This window comes from Anas acuta, chromosome 3, assembly GCF_963932015.1.
Source record: "Anas acuta chromosome 3, bAnaAcu1.1, whole genome shotgun sequence".
In the NCBI taxonomy this organism is placed as follows: domain Eukaryota; kingdom Metazoa; phylum Chordata; class Aves; order Anseriformes; family Anatidae; genus Anas; species Anas acuta.
In genome coordinates this window covers 117,177,513-117,188,214 of record NC_088981.1, presented here as the reverse complement: position 1 = coordinate 117,188,214, position 10,702 = coordinate 117,177,513, and the positions used below count along the sequence as shown (strand labels likewise).

Here is a 10,702-nt window from a genome sequence, read left to right as displayed (position 1 = left end):
TGCACCCTATACACGGGGAGATCCCCCCCCCGCTGCAGGCTCCTTCCCACCAGAGCTCTGCGTCCTCGGGCCCTCCCCGAGGTTGCTTTGTGCACGCAGCTTGCCAAACTCGTGTGCCAGTATCTGGGGGCTCCCCAGCACCCCCAGAGTGCCTTAAAAACGAACCCCAAATCCTTCGGGGGCTCGGCTGGTGACCTCCCCGCATCGCAGCCCTCCTGGATGCGTCCCCACGTGGGCAGAGCCACCGCCAGCCCCCGTTAATCCGTCACCCGGCCTGAAACACCCCCAGCACCCCCCCGGCTGCTGGGAGCAGGAGGCTGGGGAGCTGCAGGAATGGGGACAGGGATGGGGACAGGGATGGGGACGGGGCTGGGGACAAGGTGGCTGCGCATGTGCACGAACCACCCAGCAGTAAAATCGAAGCTGGCAACCGGAGCGCACCGAGCCCAGGGGGGGTTTGGGCACCAGGAAAAGAGCTGGAGGCAGAAAACCCCGCTGCTTTCGGGAGCCGGGGGGGGGGGGTCTGCGGGCACAGCGTGTCCTGGGCACCCCGGTTTGCTGGGTGTGGGGTCCCCGCTGTCCCCATGGGGTCCCGGGGATGGGCACGAGGTCAGGGATGCCCGGGGCAGTGGCACGGCACGATTTGAGGCGCTGCGGGCAGGGGAATAAAGAGGCACCGCGCTCTGCGTGATCTCCGTGTCTGTTTTATCTCTGTCCTCTGCTGCCTGGGGGTGGCCGTGGCTGCCTGCAGCCCCCCCCGGCTCCGAAATGGCGCGGCGAGAGCTCGCTGGCAGCTCCAAATGGTGCCCGGCACCTCCCGGTGTAGCTGCAGCGGGCACGGTCCCCTCGGCTGCCCCATGCCCATGGGACACTCGGGGACAGACCCAGCCAGGGGGGGCGCTTCCCCCAAGCCCCCCTCGCTGCCTGACCAGGAATCAGCTCCAGAAAATGGAGAGTCCATAAAAATGTCTTTTTTTTTTTTTCTCCTGAATCACTCTCCACGGCCTTACAGTGCTCACCCTCCTGGACCCGGACCCAACCCCAAATCCAGGGAGCCGTCCTTGGAGACCTCTTGGGCTGATCCCTGCCCCTCTTTCTCACCCCCCCCCATCCTCCTCCTCCACCCCCAGCACCCCCACCCCATCCCCTGGCCCTGTGGGCATCTTTAGGACGCATCCCCACGGGCTCAGGACCCCGCAGAGGGGCTCAGCACCTTGAGGACACCAGGGACGGAGGCGGGATGGGGCGCAGAGAATTCCTAGAGGGGGGAGCAACAAATTCCAGCACCCCCCCACCCCGAGGAGCCAGGCTCCTGGTTTATCTCCCCGGGGAAAGGAAGCCGATGATTGCCCAGGTCCCCCAGGGCTGGAAATTGCAGCCCTGGGCTTGAGACGCAGGAAGGTTCGAGCGCAACATTTCCTAGCAGGAAGGAAGGAGGGAGGCTGGTCTGGGGACACGGCTGGGGAGCCTCCGGGGAGGGGCGCACGGACAGGTTCCCCATCCTCCCGCAGCTGGGAGCTGACCAAAAAACCCTGTCCCCATCCCTGTCCCTGTCCCCAAATCCCTGGACAGCCTGGGGGTGACTCGGTGCGTGGCTGCGGGCGAGGTGGGGAGGTGGAGGGGGGGTGCCTTGGCTTTTTTCTCCCACTTTTGGCCCAAAATGGGGCTGAGGCACGGCACGGGGAGGTGCCGGGCCAGCTCCAGGCGTGCACCCCGGGGGTCGTCCCCTGCAGTGCCCCCCGTGATGCCCCTGCAATGCCCCGTGCACCATCACCATGCACTATCCCAGTGCACCATCCCAGTACGTCCCAGTGCACCATCCCAGTACACTGTGCACCATCCCAATACAACATCCCAGTACGTTCCAGTGCAATGCCCCATGCACCATCCCAGTACAACATCCCAGTACATCCCAGTGCATCATCCCATTACACCATATCACCATCCCCGTGTACCATCCCACCACTCCAGTACACCATCCCAGTACATCCCAGTGCAATGCCCTGTGCACCATCCCAGTGCACCATCCCAGTACAACATCCCAGTGCACCATCCCAGTACATCCCAGTGCAACATTCCCGTGCTCCATCCCAGTACAACATCCCAGCTTGCCATCCCAGTACACTATCCCCATGCGCCATCCCCATGCACCGTCCCAGTACATCCCAGTGCAATGCCCTGTGCACCATCCCCATGCACCCTCCCAGTACAACAACCCTGTGCACAATCCCAATGCACCATCCCAGTACATCCCAGTGCAATGCCCTGTGCACCATCCCCATGCACCCTCCCAGTACAACAACCCTGTGCACAATCCCAATGCACCATCCCAGTACATCCCAGTGCAATGTTCCATGCACCATCCCAGTACAACATCCCAGTACAACAACCCCGTGCCCCATCCCAGGGCACCATTCCAGTACATCCCAGTGCAATGCCCTGTGCACCATCCCTATGCACCATCCCAGTACAACATCCCAGTGCACCATCCCAGTACATCCCAGTACAACATTCCCATGCACCATCCCATCTTCCCCATGCGCCATCCCAGTATAACATGCCAGCGCACCATCCCAGTACATCCCAGTGCACCATCCCAGTACACCATCCCTGTGCACCATCCCCATGCACAATCCCAGTACATCCCAGTGCAATGCCCCATGCACCATCCCAGTGCACCATCCCAGTACAACAACCCTGTGCACCATCCCAGGGCACCATTCCAGTATATCCCAGTGCAATGTCCTGTGCACCATCTCTATGCACCATCCCAGTACATCCCAGTGCACTAGCCCAGTACACCATCCCCATGCACCATCCCAGTACATCCCAGTGCAATGCCCCGTGCACCATCCCAGTACATCCCAGTGCATCATCCCATTACACCATATCACCACCCCATCACCCCAGTACATCATCCCAGTACATCCCAGTACAACACCCTGATGCACCACCCCCGTGCACCACCCCACACATCATCCCAGGGGACACCCCTCGGACATCCCCATGCAGTGCCACCCCCCCACACCATCCTGCAATCCCTCACCCCCCCCTCACCCCCCCATCACTCCCTCCCCTCCCCAGCACCGAGCAGGACCTCGGAGGAAACCGGGGACCCCCCAGCCTCCAGCAGACCCCGCAGCCTCCCCCCGCCCGGGGAAGCACCTCGGGGGGGGGGGGGGGGGGCAGGAGCTCGGTGATGCTGATGCTGAGCGGGGCCGCCCCCCCCCGCCCTCCCCCTGCCGTCCCCGCCCCGGGGCCGAGCCCAAGCAGCCTCCGGAGCCCAGAGCTCGCCGGAGCCTCCCCGGCGCAGCATCCCCGGCGGGGAACGGAGCCCCGGGACCCCCCCCCCCCACGGGCTCTGCCCGAAGCAGGTAAGGGGGTGGCAAGGGTGGGGAGGTGGAGAGGAGGTGGGGAGGGACCCCCGGACCCCCCCTCCCCAGTTTGGAGGCTGGGAGCAGCAGGGAAAGTTTCCCTTTACGCACGAAGTTCCCGTCCGACAGGACCCCCCCCAAAATTCGACAGGACCCTCCCCCCGGCTATCTGCCCTTTATCTGTCTGTTATCAGCACGAAGAGGGGGGCAGCCTCCCTCCTGCCCCCCCCCCCACCTGCTCCTCACTGCCTCCCCGCCCGCACCCAAGGGTGCCGAGAGCTCCCTGCGGCACCCAAGGGTCCGGCCTTCAGCAGCGGGGTGCCAAGGGCATGGGGGGACCCATCGGGAAATTTTTAGGATGTGGGGGCCACGGGGGGGCTGCAGGGAAGGGAGATGGCAGGGGGGGTGTGAGGGATGGGGTGGTGGGGATGTGGGCACCAAGAGGTGGGTGCAGCCTCCTGGATGGGGCAGGGGTGTCCTTGTAGGGGTGCAGCCCCCAGGGGCTCCATCCTCACCCACCCCATCCCCATCCCATCCCCATCCCATCCCCATCCCATCCCATCCCATCCCATCCCATCCCATCCCATCCCATCCCATCCCATCCCATCCCCATCCCATCCCATCCCATCCCATCCCATCCCATCCCATCCCATCCCATCCCATCCCATCCCCATCCCCTTCCCCATCCCATCCCATCCCATCCCATCCCCATCCCCATCCCCATCCCCATCCCATCCCATCCCATCCCATCCCCATCCCATCCCCATCCCCATCCACCTCTGGGTGGGGTTGCACCCAGCACACCTCCTTCCCCTCCCCAACATTTATCCAAGCTTTGGGGACCCCAGCTTTCCCCACACCACATCCGAGCCTGGCAGCAGCACCCCTGGCCCCCCCCATTTCAGCCACGCGGGGCATTTCCAGCTCGGCGCAGTGGCCACGTCTCCCCCTTCCCATTTCCCACCCCCTCCATCCATTAATCAGCCCGGGTGCGAGCTGGAAACTGCGAGCCCATGGCAGCCCCTTGGTTTTATGCTGCTGGGGGGGGGGAAATTTGGTGGTGGGAGCTTGGTGGGCACCAGGAGTAGCTGGGCTGGGGGGCTCCTGTGCCTGGGGGTGGGAGAGGCTCGGGTTGGGTATAGAGGGGTCACCTTGCAGGCATGGGAAGGAGCTTTTGGGACCTCTGCAGAGCGAGGGGTTTCATCACTGGAAGAGATTTGGCTTGCTGGGGAGGGGGTGGGATGGGATGGATGGGATGGGATGGGATGGAATGGGATGGGATGGGATGGGATGGGGATGGGGATGGGGATGGGGATGGGATGGGAGGGTATGGGAATATGGGATGGGATGGGATGGGATGGGATGGGATGGGATGGGATGGGATGGGATGGGATGGGATGGGATGGGATGGGAGGATGGATGATGGATAATGGATAAATGGATGATGGACGATGGATAAATCGGTGATGGATGGATGACAGGTGGGGGGGTAAGCGTGGGTGGCACATCTCGCCCCACTGCTGGTGCCATCTCCCCAAATCCCCCCCCCAGAGACAGCTCCGTGCCGCCCCACCATGCTGTTCCCTGGGCAGGGAGCCTGGGAACGCTCCCCCCGGGGGGCACGAGCTCCCCAATCCCTTCCCAAACACCCACTCTGAAGTTTTTCACCCAGGCCACTATCTTCCAGGAAAAGGAACAAAATTCGGGACAGGGACCTCAGCCCAGACGCCCAGCTCCATCCCCGGCTCCTCCAGCGCTCGCTGCCAGCAGGGACCCCCAGGACCCCCCTCCGGAGGTGCCCCATGGTGGCTCTCCCCACCGAGGCTCCTCGGCCACCGCTGTCCCCGTGCCTGGGGGCGCTTGGCAGGCAGCAGGGAGCATGGGGGGGCTCTGCCGTGGCTTCGTGCCCCTCCTCGCCTGGTGCTTCATCACCTTCCAGGAGGGTAAGGGCAGCTCTCGCTTTCCCCTGGGGTACCCAAATTCCCTTTGCTCCCCTGGGTCCCAGCCTAATTTGGGGATGGGGGCTGTGGGTTGCTGCACACCCTACGGATTTGGGGTTATCAGCCGCCTGCACAATTCCTTTTGGGCTGCTCTGTGCTGTGCAAAGCCCCGGCAGAAATTTATGGGGCTCTGCAGCGAGCAAGGACCGAGGCAGCTGGTGCTGAGCACGCCCTCGGCCATCCCAAAGAAGCGTTTTCTCTCCGGGTTTCTTGGCTGGGATTGCAAAATCATCCTTGCACCACACCACAAGCACGGGGCAGTGCACAGGGGACAAATCCCCTCTCCCCATCCCCACCTGCCCGCTGCAGCAAAGGGGGGCTTGCCAAGAAATACCCCTTGCCCAAGCAGGGCAGAGAACCAGGACACCCCCACCCTGCAATTTTTTTTGGGGGGGCAGATCTTGCCTTCACCCCCAAGCCCTGCTGAGGTGGAGCAGGGAGCAGAAAGCCCCCCAGGACAGAGAATGGGATAAAGGGGATGAAATATTTAATTTCTTTTCTTTTCGGGGCCGTGCACCGCTCTGTTTTGGGGGGCATGGGAGGGTTTTTTTTTCCCTTTTTACCCAGCCCCCAGCCCCATCTCCTTGCAGCAGCCCCGGCGCAGAAGCAGCCCCGCAGCCACGCGGAGGAGCGCCTCTTCAAGCACCTCTTCACCGGCTACAACCGATGGTCCCGGCCGGTGCCCAACACCTCCGACGTGGTCATCGTGAAATTCGGGCTCTCCATCGCGCAGCTCATCGACGTGGTGCGTAGCCCACCCGGGGGACCCCAGCCCCATGCCTGCGAGCCCCCTGCAGCCCCCTGAGTAGCTGCTCACGAGTTTGGGCACGGTTTGGGGCCCCTTTGGGCACACAGAAGTGAAATAGGAATCCCCAGGGGATGCTCAGGGCTCCGTCCACTTCTTGCCCACTTTTCCAACCCTTCTGCTCGACCACGGGCAGGGGAAACTCGTGCGAGGGGGGCTTCAGGCAGCAGCACCCCCTGCCCATCTCCAGGGGGTGCCAAGCCACCCAGCACCTGCCCAGCCCCACAACAAGCTGGGGGCTGCTCCCCTCATCCCCAACCTCCCTTTTGGGAGCAGGAGAGCGTCGAGGAGCATCCGTCCATCCGTTTGTGGGGCTGTGCTTGTCCTCCTTTTTGGACTGTGAGCCACAATTTGCTATTTATTGCTGCCATCTAGCGAGCAGCCAGCCTCTCCCTCTCCTTGCACTGGCACCAGTTGCTTCCAGGAGCTGGAGCCCAGTGGCAGAAGGGGCTGCACGCCCAGCAGCGCGTCCCTCTCTGCCTGCCTCATCTCATTTCTCCCCATTTCACCCCCTAAACAGGATGAGAAGAACCAAATGATGACCACCAACGTCTGGCTGAAGCAGGTAGGAGCCTGGGGAGCAGGAGCGTGCCAAGGTGGGCAGAGCATCTGGGGCAGAGAGACCCTGCTGGGGGCAGCTCCGTGGTGTTATCCCCCTGGGGGGGTGATGCCAGAGGAGGAGGAGGAGGAGGAGGAAGGCACTGGGCAGACCCAGGGCCTCCTGATGCCCCCTGTGCCTCCCTCCAGGAGTGGAGTGACTACAAGCTGCGCTGGAACCCGGAGGACTTCGACAACGTCACCTCCATCCGGGTGCCCTCCGAGATGATCTGGATCCCCGACATCGTGCTCTACAACAAGTGAGATGGGGCGTCCTTAGGGCCAGCTCCCTCACCCCACCCCATCCCATCCCATCTCCATCCCATCCCATCCCATCCCCATCCCATCCCATCCCATCCCATCCCATCCCATCCCATCCCATCCCATCCCATCCCATCCCATCCCATATCCCCATCCCATCCCATCTCCATCTCCATCCCATATCCCCATCTCATCCCATCCCATCCCATCCCATCCCATCCCATGTCCCCATCCCCATCCCCATCCCCATCCCATCCCATCCCATCCCATCCCATCCCATCCCATCCCATCCCATCCCATCCCATCCCATCCCATCCCATCCCATCCCATATCCCCATCCCCACCCCACCCCATCCCATCCCGCCCCCTCCAACCCTCTCACCTCTCCCCCCACAGCGCCGACGGGGAGTTCGCCGTGACCCACATGACGAAGGCCCACCTCTTCTCCAACGGGAAGGTGAAGTGGGTGCCCCCCGCCATCTACAAGAGCTCGTGCAGCATCGACGTCACCTTCTTCCCCTTCGACCAGCAGAACTGCAAGATGAAGTTCGGCTCCTGGACCTACGACAAGGCCAAGATCGACCTGGAGAACATGGAGCACCACGTGGACCTCAAGGACTACTGGGAGAGCGGCGAGTGGGCCATCATCAACGCCATCGGCACCTACAACTCCAAGAAGTACGACTGCTGCACCGAGATCTACCCCGACATCACCTTCTTCTTCGTCATCCGCCGCCTCCCCCTCTTCTACACCATCAACCTCATCATCCCCTGCCTGCTCATCTCCTGCCTGACCGTGCTGGTCTTCTACCTGCCCTCCGACTGCGGCGAGAAGATCACGCTCTGCATCTCCGTCCTCCTCTCCCTCACCGTCTTCCTGCTGCTCATCACCGAAATCATCCCCTCCACCTCGCTGGTCATCCCCCTGATCGGCGAGTACCTCCTCTTCACCATGATCTTCGTCACCCTCTCCATCATCATCACCGTCTTCGTCCTCAACGTCCACCACCGCTCGCCCAGCACCCACACCATGCCCCGCTGGGTGCGCGGCTTCTTCCTCGACTTCATCCCCCGATGGCTCTTCATGAAGCGCCCCCCGGCGCTGCCCCCCGCCCAGGGGGCCGCGGGCCAATACGACCCCCCGGGGACCAGGCTCAGCACCTCCCGTTGCTGGCTGGAGACCGACGTGGATGATAAATGGGAAGAGGAAGAGGAGGAGGAGGAAGACGAGGAAGAGGAGGAGGAGGAGAAGGCGTACCCCGGCCGCGTGCCCCCTGCCCAGGGCACCCAGTGCCGCTACGGCTGCGGGCGCCAAGCGGGGAAGGCGTCGGGGGGTCCGGCCCCACGGGTGCCCCCCAAGGAGGAGGAGACGGGCTCGGAACGGGGGCTGCTGCTGTCCCCCAGCATCCTGAAGGCCCTGGAGGGGGTGCAGTACATCGCCGACCACCTGCGAGCTGAGGATGCTGACTTCTCGGTGAGTGGGGACCCCCAGGGCTGGGGGGGTGGTGGGGACCCCCCCTCCAACCCAGTGGTGATGCTGTCGCATTCCTCCTTGGGGAGACATTTTGGGGTCCCCAGCTGCTTCCCTGCTGTGCTGAGGACCCCAAAACCAGGAGAAGACCCACAGCCACCTCCTGGGAGATGCGTGGTCCCCAGGGCTCTGTAGCTGGGCGGATTTGGGATCCCCAGGGGGGGGGCTGCACCCCCTGCCCGCCCCCACCCCCATGCTCACAGCCCCCTCTCTGCCTGGCAGGTGAAGGAGGACTGGAAGTACGTGGCCATGGTGATCGACCGCATCTTCCTCTGGATGTTCATCATCGTCTGCCTGCTGGGCACCGTGGGGCTCTTCCTGCCACCCTACCTGGCGGGGATGATTTAGGGGCTGGGGGCGACGCAGGCTCCCCCCCCCCTCCCCTGGGGACCCTCGTCTCTCCCCGGATGAGGCCGTGACCGTGGAGGACCCTTGGGTGGGAAAAGCTGGAGGGGAACAAAGGGGGTGCTGGGGGTGATTTGGGGGTAGCGGGTGGGATGTTCTCTCCATAGACAGAAGGAGAGCACCTGGAGGCACCTAGGAGAGGCGTCTGCCTCCTTGAGCTGCCTCAAATCCTACCTGGAACCCAGGGGATGCGCCTGGTTGTGACCCCAAGGCGCTGGGTAAGAAGAGAGGACCCCAGAGCCGTTGCTGGACGCATCCTGGCCGCAGGGTGCTCAGGACCGTGGGCTGGCGCGGTCACCAAAATGTGGGGATTCGGGTGGCTCTGCTGAGCCTGGCCAGAGCAAGCAGTCACCCTGCACCATCCCAGACACAAGCTTGGGTCTCGTGGCCTTGAACCCCGGGGTGCTGCCTTGCTCCGAGGTGCTGGATCCATCAGCACGGGGGTCCCGCTCCCCTGGGGCAACCCCAAGCAATCATCCTCTCCAACCCACTCCCACAACCACCTGCAGACCCCAAAAAATCCCTCGCTCTGATGACTGCTGCCATCCAGCTCTAATTTCTAGCTTCCATGTACCCAAAAGGACCCATCATTAGGAGGGACCGAGTCCCTTCTGCGCCCTGGAGCTGGGATTTTCCCTGCAGTGCTTTCTCCTCCAGGAGCCCAGCTGGATGCCGTCTGAGAGGCTTCAGAGAACACTTTGTGCTGTCAGGAGTGAAATGGGCTGGAATAAAAGCTCGCCGAGAGACGTGAGCATCCCAGGGGCATTGTGGAAAGGTGTGCGAGGCAGCGAGTGCCCAGGCTGGATGTGTGCACGGGTACACCAGCCATATGGTCTACAGAGCCCACTGTGCTCGTCTCAGCCCCCAAAAAGCCCCTCGTGGGATGTATCCCCTCTCCCTTCCCCTCTCAGCTCAGCCCTGCCTGGCTGGGGATGTGGCACAAGATCTGGGGGACCCCCAGTGTGCCATGACGTGCGCCCCTGTGCACCCTTTTTTTGGGGGTCCCATTCTTGTGGCCGTGCTGCAGAAATCTCCTCCCCAAATTGCCCGTAAGCTCCTGGTGGTCCTCAAAAAGCGAAAGAGCTGTGGATAGTTTTGTTAGCCAAAGTTTTGGGAGCAAGGAGAGCCTGGATTTGGGGTCTGTGGGGCTCCAGAGGTGGCAGAGCCAGAGGTGCACGCGGGGCACCCTTGCCGTGGGAGGGCTGGGACCCATCCTTTTGCCAGAAGGAGATGGTGAACAGAGGGGGCTCGCGGGGGCGTCAGGCAACACAGGCACAGCGGGGCTTGGTGCATGGTTTATCTCAGCCAAAACGAGCAGCGTGGTGGGAAGATGCTGGGGAAAAGCCCGAACCGTAGGATTTCCAACTCAAGCACAATCGGCGCAGAGACCTGGGGGCCGTCGTCGCTTACGCAGAGCAGCTCGGGGTGAACTGGGCCCCCTTCTCCTGGCCAGGTTGTGGCACCGATGGGGTCCCAAACCTCCCCCCTGCACCCCCCCCAAGCTGGGGCCGGGCACAAGACCCGACCCGAGGCAGCGCACGGCCCCGAGCCCCTCGTTAAATAAACCTCACAGGGAAACGCAGGCAGCCCCTCCAGCGAGCACGCCGGGGCTCCCCCCTCCCCATGGGAAGCCAGCTCCCCCCCCGGTCACCGTGTCCCCGGCTCCCGGCGCCGAGGAGTGGGGTGCGGGACCCCCCGCCCAGCCCCTCAGAGGGGGCTGAGGGACGGA

The 10,702-nt window shown here is 63.3% G+C and overlaps 2 protein-coding genes across 5 annotated transcripts in view; both read left to right on the top strand.

Annotated features, from left to right (window-relative positions):
- Positions 1-436: 436 nt before the first annotated feature.
- Positions 437-10,702, top strand: part of CLU (clusterin) — a 124,268-nt gene continuing 114,002 nt past the window's right edge. Inside the window, 1 exon segment of the mRNA XM_068679042.1 lies at positions 437-440. The gene's annotated coding sequence lies outside the window, so the exon portion shown is untranslated.
- CHRNA2 (cholinergic receptor nicotinic alpha 2 subunit) lies at positions 3,247-10,405 on the top strand. Of its 4 annotated transcripts, none has more exons than XM_068679037.1 (7): positions 3,247-3,374; positions 5,062-5,317; positions 5,965-6,119; positions 6,700-6,744; positions 6,927-7,036; positions 7,434-8,511; positions 8,791-10,405. In XM_068679037.1, exons 2-7 carry the CDS (start codon positions 5,254-5,256, stop codon positions 8,914-8,916), a joined length of 1,578 nt encoding a protein of 525 aa, XP_068535138.1. In that variant the 5' UTR covers positions 3,247-3,374; positions 5,062-5,253; the 3' UTR covers positions 8,917-10,405. The 4 variants fall into 4 exon arrangements, with proteins under 4 accessions (XP_068535138.1, XP_068535136.1, XP_068535135.1 ...); XM_068679036.1 differs by lacking the exon at positions 3,247-3,374 and having other exon boundaries at positions 4,830-5,317; positions 7,434-7,494; positions 7,570-8,511; XM_068679035.1 differs by lacking the exon at positions 3,247-3,374 and having other exon boundaries at positions 4,828-5,317; positions 5,968-6,119.

Coding starts and splice junctions, on each gene's coding strand:
- CHRNA2 (XM_068679034.1), top strand. CDS start 4,849: ATGACAGGTGGGGGGGTAAGCGTGGGTGGCACATCTCGCCCCACTGCT. Junction 6,745..6,926: donor CCAACGTCTGGCTGAAGCAG/GTAGGAGCCTGG, acceptor GCCTCCCTCCAG/GAGTGGAGTGACTACAAGCT. Junction 8,512..8,790: donor CTGAGGATGCTGACTTCTCG/GTGAGTGGGGAC, acceptor TCTGCCTGGCAG/GTGAAGGAGGACTGGAAGTA.